At 41.7% G+C, this 20,307-nt stretch overlaps 1 protein-coding gene across 1 annotated transcript; it reads right to left on the bottom strand.

Moving 5' to 3' along the window:
• Positions 1–219: 219 nt before the first annotated feature.
• On the bottom strand, positions 220–12,501 carry LOC129776637 (DNA-directed RNA polymerase II subunit RPB1). The gene is made up of 5 exons (XM_055782385.1): positions 12,317–12,501; positions 12,018–12,252; positions 9,703–11,852; positions 660–4,009; positions 220–594 (listed from the first exon to the last, which is right to left on the bottom strand). Exons 2-4 carry the CDS (start codon positions 12,184–12,186, stop codon positions 662–664), a joined length of 5,667 nt encoding a protein of 1,888 aa, XP_055638360.1. The 5' UTR covers positions 12,187–12,252; positions 12,317–12,501; the 3' UTR covers positions 220–594; positions 660–661.
• Positions 12,502–20,307: the final 7,806 nt, after the last annotated feature.

Here is a 20,307-nt window from a genome sequence, read left to right as displayed (position 1 = left end):
ATTGCCCCGAGTACCCTTAAACGTAATGGAATAATTGGTCGGTCATGCAAAAGACATGCCTTACGCAATCTCAAGACAAGACGAAAGTTTATGATTGAACCAAACTTATGCTCAAGTAAAAATAGTTGAAACATTACGTTACAAGTGTTTTAAGTTAAGGTAGGTTCCGTATTAATGAATGCATCAAAACGATAAGTTAAACAAGAAAAAACAATTAAGTATTATTACTCATGAAATATTCGTTTTATTTCTAACAGCATGAAAGCAATGGGTGCTTTGGGCATCTACAAACCGCCATCTATCGTGGCTTTCGGAAAGACTTCTTCCATTGTATGTAGGTCCAATTTAAATATTTAATTATACGTAACATTTTCGTCGATCAACTGCTTCGACATATTATGGATTCATCGATATTTGAGAGAAGATTTGTTCGTAACAAGCAGGACCAATCGAATGGAAAAATGCACATTCCAGTTTTTACTAAGCTTAGAGTACAGTATGCAATAAAAAGGAATAAAATAATTCTTGGATTAGCCTTTTCCTGAACTCCACCGCTACTATTAGGAGCCCTCATCGACGAATGTACGGAGATTTCTGCAAGTGTAATTCACAACAATGATTGTTAGCAATTGTTCGTAGGTCGTTGTTGGTCAACAAACCTCTAATCGTCGGGGCTGTCCTCGTAGGAAGGACTTGTTGGCGAATACGTGGGACTGGCCGGGCTGGAGGGACTATAGCCCTGGGCGTTCGGCGAGTACGCCGGACTCGACGGGGAGTAGTGGGGTGACGTCGGCGTGTAGATCGGGCTCGTGGGCGAATACTTCTGGCTGCCAGGCGAGTAGGATGACATGTTGGGCGAGTAGCGGGCCGTCGTGGGTGAATATGTTGGCGAGCTAACCATGAAGTTATTGCTGCCCCCGGGTGAGTGCTGGGGAGAGCTCGGCGAGTAGCTCGGGGATGTTGGGGAGTACTTGGGACTGGCCGGCGAGTACTGCGGACTGCCGGGTGTGTATTGTGGACTGCCGCCGTACGATGGGGATGTGGGTGAGTAGCTGGGTGATGTTGGGGAATACTTTGGAGAGGATGGGGAATAGCTTGGCGAAGTCGGTGAGTAGTGCGGGGAGCTTGGGGAGTAGTTCGGGCTGGTCGGAGAGTAGGATGGTGTTGCCGGGGTGTAGTTTGGAGAAGTGGGGGAATAGCTGGGTGATGTTGGGGAATACGAAGGTGACGTCGGGGAGTATGAGGGACTTGAGGGTGAATATGACGGACTGGTTGGAGAGTATGCCGGAGAAGTGGGCGAATAGCTGGGAGAAGTCGGGGAATATGGGCTTGTTGGAGAGTACGATGGTGAAGTTGGAGAGTATGCAGCGCTCGAGGGAACATAGGTTCCTGATGGAGATAACATTGGAGATGTTGGAGAATAGCTTGGGGAGGTTGGGGAATAGTTGGGTGACGTTGGACTATAATTGGGACTGGTTGGCGAATATCGTGGGCTTGTGGGTGAATAATGTGGACTTGTTGGTGAGTAGCTTGGACTGGTTGGAGAATAACCAGGAGATGCACCACCCGGCGAGGTTGCAGCGTAATTCGGACTGCTCGGTGAGTATGATGGAGATGCACTTGGAGAAGATGCGAAATATGGTGACATCGCTGGTCCGGGAGAACTCGGAGAACCTGGTCTTGGTGACCACGAAGGGGACATTCCCGAAGCATCGGATTGTGCTGATGGTGAGAAGCTAGGCCCACCGGGAGTCATTCCACTGGGTGGACCCGTAGGAGACCATCCTGGATAGCCGGGAGTTTGTGATTGTTGCCAGGGTGTCATAGCCGGACTCATACTTGGAGTCGCTCCAGGTCCAAAGAACATTCCAGAACCGCCCATGATTGATGTGTGGGGAATTTCCATACCCAATTTACACTTCTCTGCGTCTAGCAACAGATCGAAACAACCCGTTCCCATTCTGGGCAATTGTCCCATGATAATATTTTCCGACACGCCTCTCATTGGATCTACCTCAGCATGCGCAGCGGCGTCGTTCAACACATCTACCGTTTCCTCGAAGGAACATCTCATCAGAGCACCAGTATCCTGTCTGTTGATACCGTGACGTGTGATGGCCATCAAGTGACCTTTAGCTGTCATAACGTCGCAAAGCAAGGCCAAATGTCGATAGTTTACATACAGACCGTAGAACTGCAAAACGTTATTCATTTCCTTTTCAACCGACTTTCGTACAGCTTCAATACCCAACACTTGGAAGATTTCGCAAATATCGTTACTAGCAGTGCGCACAGGATCTACATCTCGTTCGCTCAACACTTTCATCATCGATGTACCGTCAGTTTCCAGCAACCATTCACCAATGGCTTTGAATTCTCCCTCCGGTGTGATAACGATTCTCCTCTTAGCATCAGTTTGGGGCAAATGCATATACACTTTTCCAATAGCTTCGATACCCTGCAGTGTCATGTCCGACAACATATTCGCTTCAATGCATCTCAAGAACATGTCGTCCTCCATTTTATCCATATTCTCCTCTTCATTATCCTGGAATTTGTTGTCTTCGTTGTTCATGATACGGATTCGCAAAACCAACTTATCAGCGTTATCGTCATTAAATATACAGTTCAAATCATCTCCAAACCCAGCATTGATTTTCTCCGCAATCTGTTCCATGGTCAATTTCTTATCTGTCATCCTCTTCCGGTCCAGTTCGATACGTAGCAACCAGGGCGAAATTCTGGTTGGATTGAAGTCAGGCATTTCGTAGTACACATTAACGAATTCCTGATCCTCCGCAATCACCGTCCGTTGAGGATCGGGATCGTAGTATATAGCCGTGTTGGCGGTGACCTTCCGGAGCGTTGTGTGCTCCAGCCGGCAGAGTACATTTTTAGCCTTCTCAGCATCGCGAGCGGCACCACCGGTTAGGAACACCGTTAGGGAGGGAGCCTTCGGGCGTTTCGAAATATTGATGATTTCCTTCAACCTGGGTACACCCAAGGTTACGTTCTTCGAGGACACACCAGCAAAATGGAAAGTGTTCAGTGTCATCTGGGTAGCGGGTTCGCCGAGTGACTGTGCGGCCAACGCACCAACCATTTCGCCCGGATTTACCTGTGCTTGCTGGAAACGTGTCTCGATTTCTCCAATCAACCACTCAAACGCTTCGTTATTCAAACGGAACTCTTCGGCAACGTATTTTGTGCACAGCGTCGAACGAACCAAACACTGGAACAGCAGAGTAGCGTTTTCGTTGGCTTGCTTCGACAGTCGATCCGTGCCGGCCACAATGACACACTTCTGGAGCAAATCTCGGACCCCCTGGATAACCTTAAGAGGGGACAAATCTGTGGGTGCTCTCTTATTTATGTGGAAAATCTTCTGCACGTTCCAAATCATTCGCTGCAGATTACAGGGCAATACAACCTTAGATTCGCCGTTGGGGAAAATTTGTCTCAGTGCTTCTCGATCCCGCAGAAGTTGCTCGTATTCAGCCTCAATTTCCTGTATGACTTCTCCCGATTCGGTCAAATCTTTGATAACATCCTCGTTGAAAATTCGTCTCAGATTTCGCTCATTGGTCGGATCGAATCTGTATCTCTTCTCGAAAACCTTGTTCGACAGTTTGATCGTGGGCAGATTCTGGAACTCTACCGTCTCCCCGCACAGCCCGTCCTCGCCGTAACGCAACTGAATCAGCTGTCCGACCGAGTTACGCACCGTCCCGTCGTAGTTAACCATCACCGACTCCATAGCTTTGATCAGACGACGCTGAATGTAACCGGTTTCGGCAGTCTTTACGGCGGTATCGATGAGACCCTCGCGACCTCCCATGGCGTGAAAGTAGAACTCGGTCGGTGTCAGCCCGGCAAGGTACGAGTTTTCCACGAAGCCCCTCGACTCGGGACCGTAATCATCCTTGATGAAATGGGGCAGGGTGCGCTTGCGGAACCCGAACGGGATCCGTTTGCCTTCAACGTTCTGCTGACCCACGCAGGCAATAACCTGGAAAAAAAGAGGAGAAGGATTGTGAGTCATTTGTTGTGTTGCTATTCTTACACTCAGTTAGGATATTCAAACTTATCGCGATTATACTATGATAATACAGTGAGAAGAACAAAATCTACACCTGAAGAAGTTCTTTAGTGAAAGTGAAGTTCGTTTCGTTCGAAGATAGTTAAGTGATTCAGTATCTGAGATTGGGCGATCTTTAGAAAAATATCGATCTTGACGGATCGATTTTCTAAACGGAGTAGGGATCGATTCACTGATTAAAGCGGTACCAGAGAATGTGATGATGTAAGTAAAACTTGTAATCACTTATACAAATATACAAAACTGTTCCTTCTAAATTAACGACCACTGACTTTACAAATTTGAAATGGATCCAATGTTTATGAAGTCATTCAGACAATGAAAGATCTGGATGGGTACCCTTCTGTATCTGAAATTTGGAAAGTTAGACCGAACAAATTGCGAGGTGTCGTGTCTAACCTAAAAGATTTATTCCCTCCCAAGACATAGAAATTGGAGGGGTGATAACTGAAACGGGTCTGATGTGCCAAAAAATAATAAGTGAAGTGGAAAATTCAAGAGACTGCCTTCGATGGAAGTCAAAGTTTTGGAGTGTCGCCAACTTGGAAAAGTCACCCAGGAAAGAGAAGAAACTAAATTTACGCCGTCCGACTCGTTTTGTCACTTTTGCTGGCTCCGCTCTCACGAACTACGTCATGGTGGAAAAACTGAGGCTACCGGTGTGACTCTTCGTGCCAAAGCCCATGACTTGCCAAAAATGCAAGTCATTTGGTCACACAGCAGCTTGTTGCGCCAACAAGGAGCGCTGTGCCACTTGCGAAGGGCAACATGTGGGGAACCCCACACGTGCTCTCAGCTTGTGGAACTTATAAGATTCGCATGGAGAAACAGAAGCGCTTTTTAAATGAACGTTCGAAGCGCACTTTTGCGGAAATCTTAAAAAGCGCTTCTCCACTGGCCCAACAACAAACAACAAATTTGACCACTCTCAAAGTTCAAGAACAAGCCCCTTCGGTGATACCCCCTGTTAGCTTGCCTAAAAAATCGAGTGCAGCGGACAAGCAAAATCAGGTTCCTCCTGGCTTCCGTGGGAATGGTTCACCTTCGAACGACCTATCACTTGAGGGGACATCAAAAACCTCAGCTGTCCCTATTTTTTCGTCCAGCTCAACTTCCCAATCGGGATTTATAAAGTTGACTGACATTGTGCATCAAATCTTCACGTGTTTTAATGTTTCTGACTCCATCAGAACCATTGTCGCCGCAATGCTTCCAGTATTAAAGACAATTGTGTAGCAATCGATGCAAACAATGATTATCTCTCTTGATGTCTAATTTAAACAGAGAGGTCGGAGATATAACTGTTTTACAGTGGAATTGTCGTAGTCTTCTTCTTCTTCTTCTTCTTCAATGGCACTAACGTTCCTAGAGGAACTTCGCCGTCTCAACGTAGTATTACTTGCGTCATTTTATTAGTACTTAGTTGAGATTTCTATACCAAATAACACGCCTTGAATGTATTCAGAGTGGCCAGCTCTAGAATACGCGTGATCACAGTGCAAGTCGGAGGAAATTTCTTTGACGAAAAATTCCCCCGACCAGAACGGGAATCGAACCCGAAGACCCGGCATGTTAGTTATGACGCTAACCACTCGGCCAAGGGAGCACCAAAAGGAATTGTCGTAGTCTTATTCCTAAATTGGATACATTCAAAATTTTAATTCATAATTTCAATTGTGATATTTTGCTCTGTCGGAAACTTGGCTTTCTTCGCGAAATGATTTCTCTTTCCACGATTTTTATATTATAGGCTTGGACCGTGAAGACTGATACGGAGGGGTGCTATCGGGGATCAATACGTGCCACTCATTTTTTCGAATTGACCTTATTGGAGGGATCAAAGCTGTTGCTTGCCATGCAACATCAGAGGCAAAGACCTCTTTATTGTCAGTTTGTATTGGCCCCCGAGAGTTATAATTAGCCGGAAGCAACTTGCAGACATGTGCTCACTTCTTCCTGAGCCACGGTTAATCTTGGGAGACTTCAACTCTCACGGAACCGCCTGGGGAACAGTACGACGACAACCGTTTATTATTGATATATGACCTTTGTAATAGCTTCAATATGACTGTTTTGAATACTGGGGAAACAACACGTGTACCGAGACCACCTGCTAACCCAAGTGCTCCTGACCTTTCGCTTTGCTCGAATTCACTTTCGCTAGATTGCAAGTGGAATGTAATCAAGGATCTCAACAGTAGTGATCACTTGCCAATCAAAATTTCTATCACCTATGGGTTGAATTCTTCTGAATCTATAAACATGGCATATGATCTGACAAGACCCATTGGCTGGAAAAAATATGTGGACGCGATTACTCTAGCCATCAATCCCAGAGATGACTTACCTCCTTTGGAGTATAACTTCCTTTCTCTTTTGATCTATGACAGCGCGGTTCGCGCTCAAACGAAGTCCATCACAGGTTCCACTATTCGTCGAAGGCCTCCCAATCCATGGTGGGAAAAATTTCAAACGTATTTAACCCTTGAGAATCAATTTAAAAACTTGATCAAAGAGAAAAAACGTGCTTATTGGCGAAATTTCGTGGGGGATTTGTCACGAGAAACGTCAATGAAACATGTTCCCGAAAGACGTAATCCTACGTCAAAAATTGTGAAAAATGGCTTGAAACATGAGAAATCGCCCTTCAACGAATGAAAGCGAAGAATATTCACATCGATGGATCTTGAAGTTTGCACGGAAGGTTTGTCCTGAATCCGTTCCCGTCCAAAAAATTGTTCGACATATACCACAAGATAGGTGTGATCTTGATTCCGAGTTTTTGATGGTGGAAGTCTCTCTTGCTCTTCTTTCATGTAACAATTCTGCTTCGGGATCGGATAAAATTAAGTTCAATTTGCTGAAAAACCTCCCTGATGTGGCGAAACATCGCTTGTTGAATTTATTTAATCAGTTTCTGGAGCATAATATTGTTCCAGATGATTGGAGACAAGTACGAGTTATAGCTATTCAAAAACTTGGAAAACCCTCGTCCGACATCAATTCGTACCGCCCTATAGCAATGCTGTCTTGTATTCGTAAATTATAGGAGAAAATGATCTTGTTTCGCCTTGATTGATGGGTTTTCGACCCATCAGCCTACTCTCAAATACACAACATGGGTTCCACCGCCTCTATTGAATAAAAGATTATGTAACTTGCTTTGCCAGAAACATTTGAATTTTTCTCACGGAGATTCGGCAGTATGTCGGGTCCCTTACATGGGCCTCCCTAAGGGCTCATGTTTAAGCCTCCTTTTGAACAACTTCTATTTAGGCGACATTGACAATTGCCTTACAAAAACTTGCAGATGATGGAGTGATGTCTGTCGTAGGATCAAACAAATCCGACCTGCAAGGACCCTTACAAAATACTTTAAACATTTTTTTTAACCTGGGTCATTGGTCTAGTGTTTTTTTCTAGGAAGCATAAACCAGCAAAACCAAAGCTTCAACTTTTGGGTAAACCGATCACTCATGCTCTGTCATTCAAATATGTTGGGGTCTGGTTCGACTACAAATGTACTTGGGGGGCTTATATTAGGTATCTGAGTAGAAAATGAATATACTTTCTCCGTACAATGACCCTTTTTTTATCTGTATTATAGTGACTTTCAACTCATTTGGCTGGTTCGTCACTTTTACTTCCATTTTTGGAAGAATGTCGGGAGTGAGAATTGAACTCGTGACCTTTGACGTGAGAGGCATGGATGTTACCACTACGCCAGATCGCATCCGTACAATGACCTGCACCTGGTAGGGAGCCCATCCAGAAGATCTTATAGTGTTGTATCGACTATTCTCTATTCTCTATTCTCTATTCTCTCAGTGATGGAGTATGGCATTTTCTGTTTTTAATCAGCTACCAAAACACACCTTATTAAACTCGAGCGAATTCATTATCTTTGTCTCCGTATTGCGTTGAGATGTATGCCCTCAACGCACACCATGAGTCTCGTGGTTGTGGCAGGCGTACTCCCACTAAAAGATCGCTTCAATTTATTATCTCTTTGGTTACTCATCCGGTGCAAGGTTATGAACCCATTGTTGATCGGAAATTTTGAGCAACTGATCGAGCTAAATTTTCACTCTGGATTCATGAGTTCATACCATGAATTCATCTCCATGCAGGTTGTTCTTTCTTCGTATATTCCTAACCGTGTTTGTTTTCCTGACTACATGAATTCCTCTGTGCATTTTGATCTGTCCATGAAGCAGGATATCCATGGAATATCAGATTATCTACGTTCGAGGAACAAACATGGCCATATTGCGAACGAAATTTGAGGGACGCATAATTTCGCGTTTTGGTGATGCCAATTGGCCGTCCACCAGATCATGCGATTTCAACCCGCTAGACTTTTTTTTTGTGGGGTTATGTGAAAGACCGCGTCTATGCCAACTCTCCGCAAACTCTTGAACATTTGAAAGACAACATTCGTGAAGTTATGACCGAGATACCGCCCCATATGTGCCGAAAAGTCATCGAAAATTACCTGTTCCGCATCAAGGTGTGCGAGGATGCCCTAGGTGGACATTTGAATGATATGATGAATCACACATAATGGCATAAACCAAACTTTAATTTGAAATAAAAGTTTCATCGAAATTCGAACTCTAAGTGTGTTTTATTTCAATTTACTTTCGGAATTTAAAGTTGGAAAAGCCTGTATAAACGATTCAATAAAAAAGAGGTTCACGCTCAAAAAAATATGCAATTCCACGACACTTCACTTCCAGGTATGGTAACACTTTCTTCGTGAGATTCATTTCACACTGGAATTCATTACCAAATGATTTGACACTTGTAAATTCACAAATAGTACTTAAGAGGAAATGTATAGAGCACTTTAGTTGTTAAACTCAAGAATTTCTTCAAAGTAACAGTAAATAATTTAATAATCAGTAATACACCATTTGTACGCAAATCAGTGTAACAATTAAAGAGACAAAAGTCTGAGATTACTAATTAAATATGAATAAATGAATAAATAAATAAAAATGTATAAATAAATGAAGAGTACAGTCACCAAGTGATTAGAGTACTTGACAAGCGGTTCAGCGGAAATAATAGTTGGTTATAGAGATGCCCCCCAATTGGGGAGGAGATGCGGATGACCGGAAATCCACGACTTCTTGATACCGGGGGGAACAATCTCATGGAACGTTAAGAAGCAGCCTACCGCAGCCCTATCGACCTGCGAAGTGGAGTACATTGCTTTGTCTCGCTGAATTCAGGACTCTATGTGGTGGAACAATTTGCAGTCGCAGTATTTCGAGGCCAGACTGTTCAGAAGCAACAGAAGTTCCGAATGTTTACACGCGTCGTGAATTAGGGAGGAGTAAGTCGCATAGTAGTACGCGTCGCTAAGGATTGTTATTAGTTGCCAAGAGATAGAATAAAATTTATCATTCCATTGCAGGCATTCAACTGAACAAGTTGTTCTGTTCATTTGCTCTGCAATGGAACGCATTATTTAGATATTTCATTCAGCTATTAGAAAACAGACCCAGAACCATTTTAAGCAGCTCTTTAAGGAATATCCGAAATTATGAAAACTAACGAAGATAAAGATATGAAGTTTCGCTTTGAAAGTCACTCACCTGAGAAATGTTAATATTGGACCCCTTCGAACCGGACACCACCATAGCCTTCAAGTTATTGTACTCAGTCAGAGATTTCTTGGCAGAGCCACCAGTCTTGTCACGAGCATCGTTCAGGATACGATTCACCTGATTCTCGAAAGTCTGCCTAAGCGTGTTACCGGGCGTTGGTTCCAGCTCCATGTTGTGGGCCTTCTGGATGACGCCTATGACATCCTCCTTGGCCTTTCGGATGGCACGCTGAATTTCCGCGTACGTCTGAGGATCGGCAATGGTGTCACCGATACCGATACTGTGACCCTCCAACAGGAGCCAATTGTTGACCACTGTCTGAATATTACCATAGAAGCGACCAGCGATTTCGTGTCCCAGCTCTAGGAAAACGATGTGAAGCAAAGAACCGGCCGATGTACCGAGGGTTTTCTTGCACAGAATGCCCATGATAAGTTCACCATGCTCTACCATAACCTTCGTGTCACCCGGCGAGATCCATTTGTACGGACCATCATCTTCCTCGTCCGGATGTGTCGAGTGGGTACGTATCATGTTCACGTTACCAGGAATAATGAGCGTAAAGATTTGTTTCCCCGTCCAGAGTGGTTTCGGCTTCAAAATACACGGCTGAGGCATCTTACCGTCCCACGTGGGCAAGAACATCAACAGGTTCATCATTTGTTCCTTCTCCAGAAACACATCACGTTTCGTCATTTTCCTCACGGCTGTTAGCGTATCCTGCACAATACCCATGACGGGTTTGTTCGCCTGTGGAGTGATGATCTGTCGGGGTGTAATGTGGATGTTCTCGATCTCGGCACGAGTCTCCATAGACTGTGGCACGTGGAGATTCATTTCGTCTCCATCGAAATCTGCATTGTACGGGGAGGTACAGCTGAGGTTCATCCGGAATGTTGACCACGGAAGTACTTTGACACGATGACCCATCATACTCATTTTGTGTAGAGTGGGCTGACGGTTGAAAATCACCAAATCTCCGTCCCGAAGATGTCGTTCCACCTTGTAGCCACACTGAAGATGCAAATCACTCGATTTTGGATGGAACCGAAGATCGATACGTTCGCCGTTATCACGGACAATGTACTTTGCTCCAGGATATTGAGAATTTCCTCTGCGGACCAACTCTTGCATTCTATCAATATTGAACGGGGTAACCAACTCCGGAAAGGTCATGTTCTGCGCGACAGAACGCGGAACTCCGACCTGATCGATACGTAGATTCGGATCCGGGGTAATGACAGTACGAGCCGAGAAGTCCACACGCTTACCCATAAGATTACCACGAATACGACCTTCCTTACCCTTCAAGCGCGATTTGATTGCCTTTAGAGGCTTGCCACTCTTCTGCATGGCTTTCGGCATACCGGGCATGTCGTTATCAACCAGGGTCGCAACGTGGAACTGTAACATTTTGATATTTTCCGCAATAACATGGGCAGCCGCTCCAGTTGCTTCGTTCTTTTTCAACTCATTATTGGCTTTTATAATATCGGACAGTTTGTGGGTTAAATCGTCTTGATTCTTTGTAGCACCAAACATGACAACGGCCGGTCGCACAGCCAACGGAGGCACTGGCAGTACCGTGATAATCATCCAATCTGGCCGTGCAAATTTTGGATCCATCCCCAACACATAACATTCTTCATCGGTGATATGTTTCAAAATTTCCCACACGCGCTCAGCTGTGACGGCAACCTTTTTCTCCTGTGAATCTTCATTCACATGCTTCCACTCGGCGATCACATCCAAGCCGGTTCTCCGAAGCGATGGTTGATAGTGACCACAACCGCCGTGTCCTTGTTTCTTGTTCGGATCCGGTGGTGCACCTTCTTTTGTGATATCCATATCCTCACCACCCTCGCAAATCTTTTTACCTTTGCAGAGATCGTAAACATAGGCAAGGCGCTTCCGCGGCTGTCCTTTCGATTTCATAACAATTTCCTTGATTTTGGGGTTGCTCGGTGCAACCAACATTTTCGAACAGTAGAAACAAACACAACGTAGAATTTTGATAGTTTTCGTGACAAAACCAATGTGAAACACTGGCTTCGCAAGATCGATGTGTCCAAAGTGGCCTGGGCATTCGGTCATGTTTCCCGCACATGTCTGACAACGCGATGTTCGTTCGATTACACCTGGAAGCCAACGAAATCGTTTGATTATGGTACGATCAAAATAATTATAATAATAGCTTCTAAACAATAATTATTCTGCTTTGCTTCAGATCTCAACCAAACATTCGCACTAAGAAACCATCATGATTTATCATGAATGAGGAAATACCAAATTCCCCTGCTTACCTTGCCTGGGATCCATCAAACCACACAGCTTCGGTCGTCCGCCCTCCATCGTTTCCGCATATTGGATGCCACCCTCAGTAACGGACATGCGACGAATTTCGTCCGGCGAAAGGATACCAAACTGCACCCTTTTCACCGTCCGAATCGGAGCCTTCGAATCGCCGTTCATTTTGAAACCTTCACTCAACTACGAAGTAGGGTTGTTTTTTCTTCCTCTCGTCAATGAATCAGCTAGCTGTGGGGAAAATACCCAAATTTTTAATGCATCCACAGCACCACAAAATTAACGCCAAACCAACCAAAAATGCCAGCAATCGGTTTCCTGCACAACCAGGAACAATGTTTCGGTGTTTTTTCCTCTGTATACGTAAAATTGCGTACAAATCCAAAAAATAAAAAACTGGACTCGAAAATCTTCGTGACGAAGCACTCGCGTCCTTTTGCTTATGGCTGCCCCGCGAAATGTGGTGAAACTACGTTTTTGCTCTGGGCGTACCAGGACCCTGGCAAGTGCATGCTGTCACATAAAGTTTGACAAAAGTCTGCGTAAGCTTAAGCCCAATGAGTACATATGGAGGTGGAGCAGTAGGTGAAGTGTATCTGTGTTGGCAAGCAAAATATCGTGACGTAATTATTTGCATTCAATATGGAATGTATATGGGAGAAACTAAACAATGTTGAAAGTACTCACGATTGCATGATAATTTGAGCCAAAATTCTCAGATGATAGATGACAATTATATCGTGGCTTATTCTGATTATTCATGTGGTAGAAAGGTCCAGAGAGCAGTCGTATGTTTAGTTCTCGAAAGCAGTAACATTTTCGGTGAAATATTGATTAATTGACGATTATAATCTCACAACACACACACTGACACTGAGAGCCTTCGAAAGATCAACTTCATAACAGTAAAATAATGAAACTTCGTTTGTTTCTATGAGCGTGGGGGAGTGAAACTGGCACATAGAAATATCACTTCTTCGTTGTGATTTCACAAATACCCACTCCACGCTATCACATTAGCCTCATATTCGGCGGGAGCTCTACAAAAATGTACGTTTTTCATTGATGAATTACTTCCTGAAAATAGCATTTTTACATGGATGCGGTGGGCAATCAAAAATAAACACAACGACTGACGTCACTATTTACGAATTAGTTATGGCAGCGCATGCTATGTCGCTCGAAACTCGATCATCTTCATTACCTTTTTTCCAGGACATTGGCTTAAGCCCATGATACACTTAGCGGTTTTTACAACGCGGTGCTCTTTGATACATGACACGCACAGCGATTTGGCTGTGGTTTCATCATTATGCCGATGTTCCTGATTTTTTAGGATTTCTAATAAACAGATTGGTATTAACCTTATGTCTGATTTGATGTAATAGTTTTGATTTTCACTGATGTGTGTATATACAGGGTTTTCCATTTCGGGCTTCCGAAAGTATACAGTCCTGCGCTGACAACCGTTTGACATAGCTGTCAACCAAAGCGTCATATCGTTAGTTGAATGTCTGCCATTTTACAATATGGATCGTTTTAGCATCGCACAACGTGTTAATTTTGTTAAATGATACTATAAAAATGATGAAAAACCGGCAAATGTTTTTCGAGCATTACGGATGGATTTTGGTCGTCATGGATGGCCTACAGAGCACACAATCGCTAATGTAGTGCGTAAATTCGAACAAACTGGATCCGTAGCGGATATTGTGAAACCTGTGCATCATCGTAATGTGCGTTCGGCCGAAAATATTGCTGCTGTTGCTGCCAGTGTGGAGGATGACCCGAATGTTTCGATTCCACGGCGTGCTCAGCAATTGGGCGTGTCAAACACATCATTGTGGCGAATTTTTCATTTGGACTTGCACCTACATCCATATAAAGTCCAACTGGTACAAAAATTAGAGCGTGGTGACCATGGAATGCGTCGGGCATACGTCGATTGGATGAACGAACAACAGCAGCAAAATGCTGAATTTTCGCATCAAATTTTCTTCAGCGATGAGGCACATTTCGAACTCGGTGGCTATGTGAACACCCAAAATTTCCGTATATGGGGCTCAAAAAATCCACACGTGATTGTTGAGAGGCCATTGCATCCGCCAAAAGTCACTGTTTGGTGCGCATTATGGTCTGGTGGAGTCATCGGGCCGTATTTCTTTGAAAATGAGGACGGCGAGACGGTAACTGTGAATGGTGAGCGCTATGGCCGCATGTTAACCGATTTTTTTTTGCCACAAATTTAAGATATGGATACGGATGACATGTGGTTTCAGCAGGACGGCGCCACGTGCCACACTACACGACCGAACATGGCCATATTGCGAACGAAATTTGAGGGACGCATAATTTCGCGTTTTGGTGATGCCAATTGGCCGTTCAGATCATGCGATTTGAACCCGCTAGACTTTTTTTTGTGGGGTTATGCGAAATACCGTGTCTATGCCAACTCTCCGCAAACTCTTGAACATTTGAAAGACAACATTCGTGAAGTTATGACCGAGATACCGCCCCATATGTGCCGAAAAGTCATCGAAAATTACCTGTTCCGGATCAAGGTGTGCGAGGAAGCCCTAGGTGGACATTTGAATGATGTTGTATTGCACACATAATGGCATAAACAAAACTTTAATTTGAAATAAAAGTTTTATCGAAATTCGAATTCTAAGTGTGTTTTATTTCAACTTACTTTCGGAATTTAAAGTTGGAAAACCCTGTACTAGCAACTGAGAATTAAGTAGAGTTAAACATACAAGAAGCATTATCCTTCGATAAGTTTGAGATGGTATGGTAATTCTGTAGAGAAGCCCTTTTCAAGCGATGGCTTAAATCTGTGAATGGATTTATTCTGAGTAATTCTGAAATTTAATAATTTAATAAATACAAACAAACTATAGGTTTCCTACGGCAAACAAATCGCTTAACTGATTTGCTGGGAAATTTCACATCTTTTCTCTAAAATTTCTCGCATCTTTGGCAATGCAATTTCTGCATTATTTTCACTTTTACCATGTAATTTACCTTTCTAACATTCATTGATGTATCATTTGTATCAATCAAAACTTTCTACACATCTATCACAATGAAGGAAATTATTTTTTAATTGGATAATTCAAAAATGTAAATCACCAAATCACCAGTTTTTTGTTTGGTATAAATTAGCGCGTTGCAAAAGTTTTTACCTATCTAAACTCAACTAAGAAACATGGGTTTATGAAAACAGATTATGTCTTTTGAGATCTAGTCTAGTGTTCGAATCTTTAGCAGGGGGTTTTTTCAGCCTGTAGAGAGCCTTGATTGATGATTGGAAACATGAAATCATTCAAAAACTGTATCCCACGTAGAACATTTCCCATTCGAGATTCTCTTCCAACTCTTCCGATCGCTTCATTCGAAAAAAAAATAAACGATATATTTATAAGAATGGAAATCGAATTAGCGAAATACTTACATTTTGTTCGTGTTTTATAAACTGGGCTAATCTTTAAAACACTGTTTGTTACTATCACTGACAAATGTTGAAACTCAACGAACGCAAAAATCAAAACGCAGTTGAACGAAAAAGTTGCCAACAAATATCACGCGTGGCTTGAAATGCTAAGTTGAATAGAGAAAGTTGGTCCAACCCAAGGCGCCTTTATATTCACAAACAGCTCTAATGAAAGTCTCTACCCGGTCGGAAGAACAGGAAAATCATCAGAACGCTGCCGGCAGCTCTCTACAAACTGCTACGACGCTTATTCGAACGATGCCTACTATGTTCGGCTTTCGCGAATTTATGTCAAAAAGAAGGGATGATTTTGTAGAATTTCATTCTTATCCAGTTCATCCACTACTCTCGCATATGAAAATGCAAAAATGGCGTATTCTAGCAATTACAAAACAAACAACCCCCGCTCCGCAAACCGTAATCCCCTTCTTATTGAAGTGATGATGTTGTTATACATTTATACAAGCGCCTTGGTCCAACCTAAATTGCCAGTTGCCTACCCAGCAAACATTAACCCTTTAACGGGTACTGGCAACTACACTCGACAAAAAAATTGGAGGAACAAAGTGCGTAGTCGGAAATTGTAAGTGGTTTATAACATGCTGTAACTTCGTGAAAAATCAACGCATACCGATGTGATGTGCATCATTTTGAAGCTACAACTTTCAGGTATTAGAATATTTTACGTATATATTTGTATCCTGGTGTGTGTAGGTGTAGTGGGCAACAATATCGGGAAGAAGAGAAAACCCGATTTTTCTTTGTTTTTTCAAGAATATTCTGGACTAACAATTTTTTTTTCAACTACAAATCCAATTAACAAATTAACGATGAGTTCGATTGTGAAGATATTCATGGAAATCGTCTGGCAACCACCACTTGCGTTTACTCGCGGCAAAACACTCCACACACAGTTTCGCCGCATTGAAATCGCGTTCGCATCGCGTTTAGTATGTCAGGTCCGGGCGGTTTGCATTTGATTTCCACAGTCGTAAACAAAAGAGCTTTCCCGCAAACGATCCCGCGCCCGCATCGCATTGCATTCACTATGTGGCAACTATACTGCCACCAACATCTACGCTAGCCCTTTTACGGGCAGGTATTAGCTATATTGTCACTAACAGTGCTAGCAGTGCAGGTGGCATCTATATCGCCACCAATATTTTACGCTAGCTGGGCAGCGGCAACTATATCGCCACCAATTTTTTCAATTGTTTTGATTATTTTGCGTTTTGAAAAAAAAATTTTTTTGTGTATTTTAGCATGTAAACATGTCGTTGTATTAGACTTTGCGTTGATTACATGTCCAGCTCTCACGACCCGTCGAAGAGTTAAATCGTATGAATAGTCATTATTGGAGGCGATATACAACGTAGGGTAGGGCGGGGCTAGTCGGTCATTTTTAAATAAATTTGGTTATAACTTTGTAGTACGAAGTTTTGCGTTAGAATGTTATGTACCACAATGAAGCTTACCTTTTACCCTTTGTATGAAAAATAACCAGATAATCAATTATTTGCCATTTTTCTTTTATTTAACGTCTTTGTATTTCAGAATAAATTGACCAACTAACCCCACACACGGGGTAAATTGGTCAATAATAGGCATGTTATTTTTGAGCAAATAATAAGCGTTTCCCATTAGAAGTTTCCTTCATTATAAATTAATTAATTAAATCAAAACAAAAACAGTTAACTAATATCATGTAGCAAGTAATAAAACAAATTAATGAAAGTTTCAAATTATCATCGTTGAAAATTAGTCAGACAATCTTTTGGCCGAAATTATCGTCAAAAAAGCAGGGCTTTAGTCTCAGCGATCGAAGCGGTCCGAATACATATTCTCTCTAGAAGACATTAGTTCATTTGCGCTCGAAAATTCGAATGATTTTGACATTGAATTTCTATTATTTTGGCCCTACTATACAATAGATTAACCAAAATCTTTCAAACGACTATTTCACAAATCGAAGGTCTTCCGGTTACATGCCTTTTCTAGTTTCATGGATATGGTTTGCGTTACAACCAAAATTTCAAAGCTATAAAAAACAAATAGAATTATCACAGTTCCGTTTTTGTGTGAAGAACTCTCGCGTAACTTTTGAAAAGGTCCAATGTAACATTTTCGCCAACTCAAGAAAAACGAAGTTGAAGACCCGAACATTATTTCGCGAATTGTCTTAAAAGCTATCGATCTTTATTACTGTTTTCACCACTAGCTGTCAAGAATAACTCCGTAAAACCAATCGTAACTGTCGATCCGTGATTTGAGAATAAGGTTGAAGCCTCGGAGCGAAAAGTGTTACATTGGACGTTTTGACTGCCCGCGATTGCACATTGGACATATTACGTTGCACTATAAGAATTTGAAACTAACTAATAAACAACAATCCAAATATCAGCATTTCGTTCTAAAGACTGATTATTATTGTTATCGCTCGTTGAATTGCACTGAAATCGATAACAACACCTGTAAGAAACAAATTCCAAAACGACCGAAGAACAACTGCGAGTTGTTTTGAATGCTTTGTTACTCCGGACATTTCGGCCGTCGGAGAAAAGTGGCGTCCGAAGTAACAGCCGGGTGCTTAAAATCCGAATCTGTACATTGGATATTTTTTGTATCGGCGACAAAAAGATGAAGAAGATAGATACGTGAACGATTGTTTTTGTAATACATTCAATGATTAAAAACTAATAGCGTGCGTCCATTAACTCGATTTGTTTGCATTTGTTACATAGGACCTTTTCAAAAGTTACGCGAGAACTTTCCTCCGATATTATGATGGACATTTTCTCGTACCATGTCAAGACTTTTGAAAAAAATCACCTGGCATCCCTGCGACGCACAACCGCTTGCATTATTGCTTGCATTTGTTTTGATGACATTTGTACCGTTCGCCCCAAAGTATATAGAAATAGCCTCCAGGTATGCTACATTACTCGATGCATTATTGTTAGTTCTGATATTCAATGTAAGCGTTTATTATATTTAATGAAAATTTTACAACAAAACATATAAATATGACAATTATATTGCAAATGGTATATGTGGTGGTTGTCTCGTTTCAAATACACTGCGTTCAGCAGTAAAACGTATGCCTTCTATATTTGTTTATAGCTTGCGTAATGAAACACAGCATACCTGAAAATTTGATATGCGTTGCTCTCAAACGATCAATTTGTGTTACCAACTAGCCCCTCTTTATATATAAAAAAAAAGAATATCCATGAAAATTCAACAAAAATAATTTTCAAAGCGGTTTCCATTAATACTTACAATAAAGCTTTGTTCTACGTTTGAGCCGGTTTTTTCATGGTTACTAACCAGTTTTAGAACACATTTTATAATGCGCAAACCGTGAATGATTTTTGGCGAAATCGGAACCATGTCCGTATTTTTTAACCTACTTAATAAAAAGTTTTTCTGATTTGTTTATTTTTTTGTATCAGCAATTCGCTATTTTTCATCCATAGATCGCTAATTTTTTGGACGCTCAAATTCCAAGATATCGTCACTGACCAACTAGCCCCTCCCTACCCTATTAACTCTTTTTCGTTAATAATTGATCAGTCCATATACAAAACACGAGGGAAACATCTTGAAACGAGAGGAAGAAACATTTGCTAGTGGAAAAACATATTTAAACACAATTCATATTGATAAAAATTGATTAATTCAATATCTCACTACGATTCTGAATTTCCACCGTGGAGTCGAGTTGTTGGTGAATTCACCATAGTTCACCGACTTCGGTGAACGTGAATGTGAAACCAGTGGTGAATATAGACGTCAAAATATTTCCCCGTTCATGTTCACGTTCGAATGTCCCAAGGCATTTCGAAAATTATTTCACCGTGAACTGTAAAATGATATGTTATGCAACTCTCGAGTTTTCAGTGAAAATTTCCATATGGATGCATTTTCATTCTATCGGATCTCTTCATGGGTTGAAAAACTTCGTTGCTTTGGGTTGATTCGTGAACATATATGTATACTAGCTGACCCGGCAAACGTTGTTCTGCCATATCAATTATTTCTAGTGAATATTTTGGGTGTTAAATATGTATACGTGTTTGAATGTTTCAACGATCTATAAAATGAATCTATTGTGATCAACAAAACAGAACGAATTAAAAGATTTGAACGAAAATGTGTATAATGTGTCGTGTATTTCATTAATGTTTGATCTCTTAAATGTTATCTTAAGAGTTTGATCTCTTAAGAGTTAAACCTAAAATGAAAAAAATAATATATTTTTGTCGTACAGTAGAAAAATGAAATGAAGAAAGCCAATATAAATTTCGTTCGATTTTCGTACGTTGTCTCGGTGAAAAATACGCGCTTGTCGTTTTTAAGATAGACGGTTAGATTTATAACTGTTCATGAAATGGGAACAACGATACGCCAGACAACTCAAATGGAGCTGATGTATCGTTCTCTGTAAATGTGACAACCTTGCCTTGTCGCAAAAAACGCCAAAATTATTCATCCGCATTTGTGGAGCAATTTACTCTCTATCAGATTGTCAGACCTGGAAACAAATTCAAAATGATTTTAACAATTGTTAATTAAAAAATGATTACTCAATGAATTTCTTGCATTTCCACCAAAACCTTATCTATAATATAAAGTCATCGCCAGACACGATTTTCGTTCAAGATTTTCCCCACTTGCAGAGAATGTATTACCTTTTTACATAGAACACATTTGATATATATAGAGCTAATTTTTCATTTCAAATTTTAAGGGCGTGTTTATTCCACCCGAAAATCCATAACCATTTTTGGTTC

This window comes from Toxorhynchites rutilus, chromosome 3, assembly GCF_029784135.1.
Source record: "Toxorhynchites rutilus septentrionalis strain SRP chromosome 3, ASM2978413v1, whole genome shotgun sequence".
Taxonomy (NCBI): Eukaryota; Metazoa; Arthropoda; class Insecta; order Diptera; family Culicidae; genus Toxorhynchites; species Toxorhynchites rutilus.
Note: the sequence above shows the minus strand (reverse complement) of the source record. Positions and strands in the feature narration are given on the sequence as shown.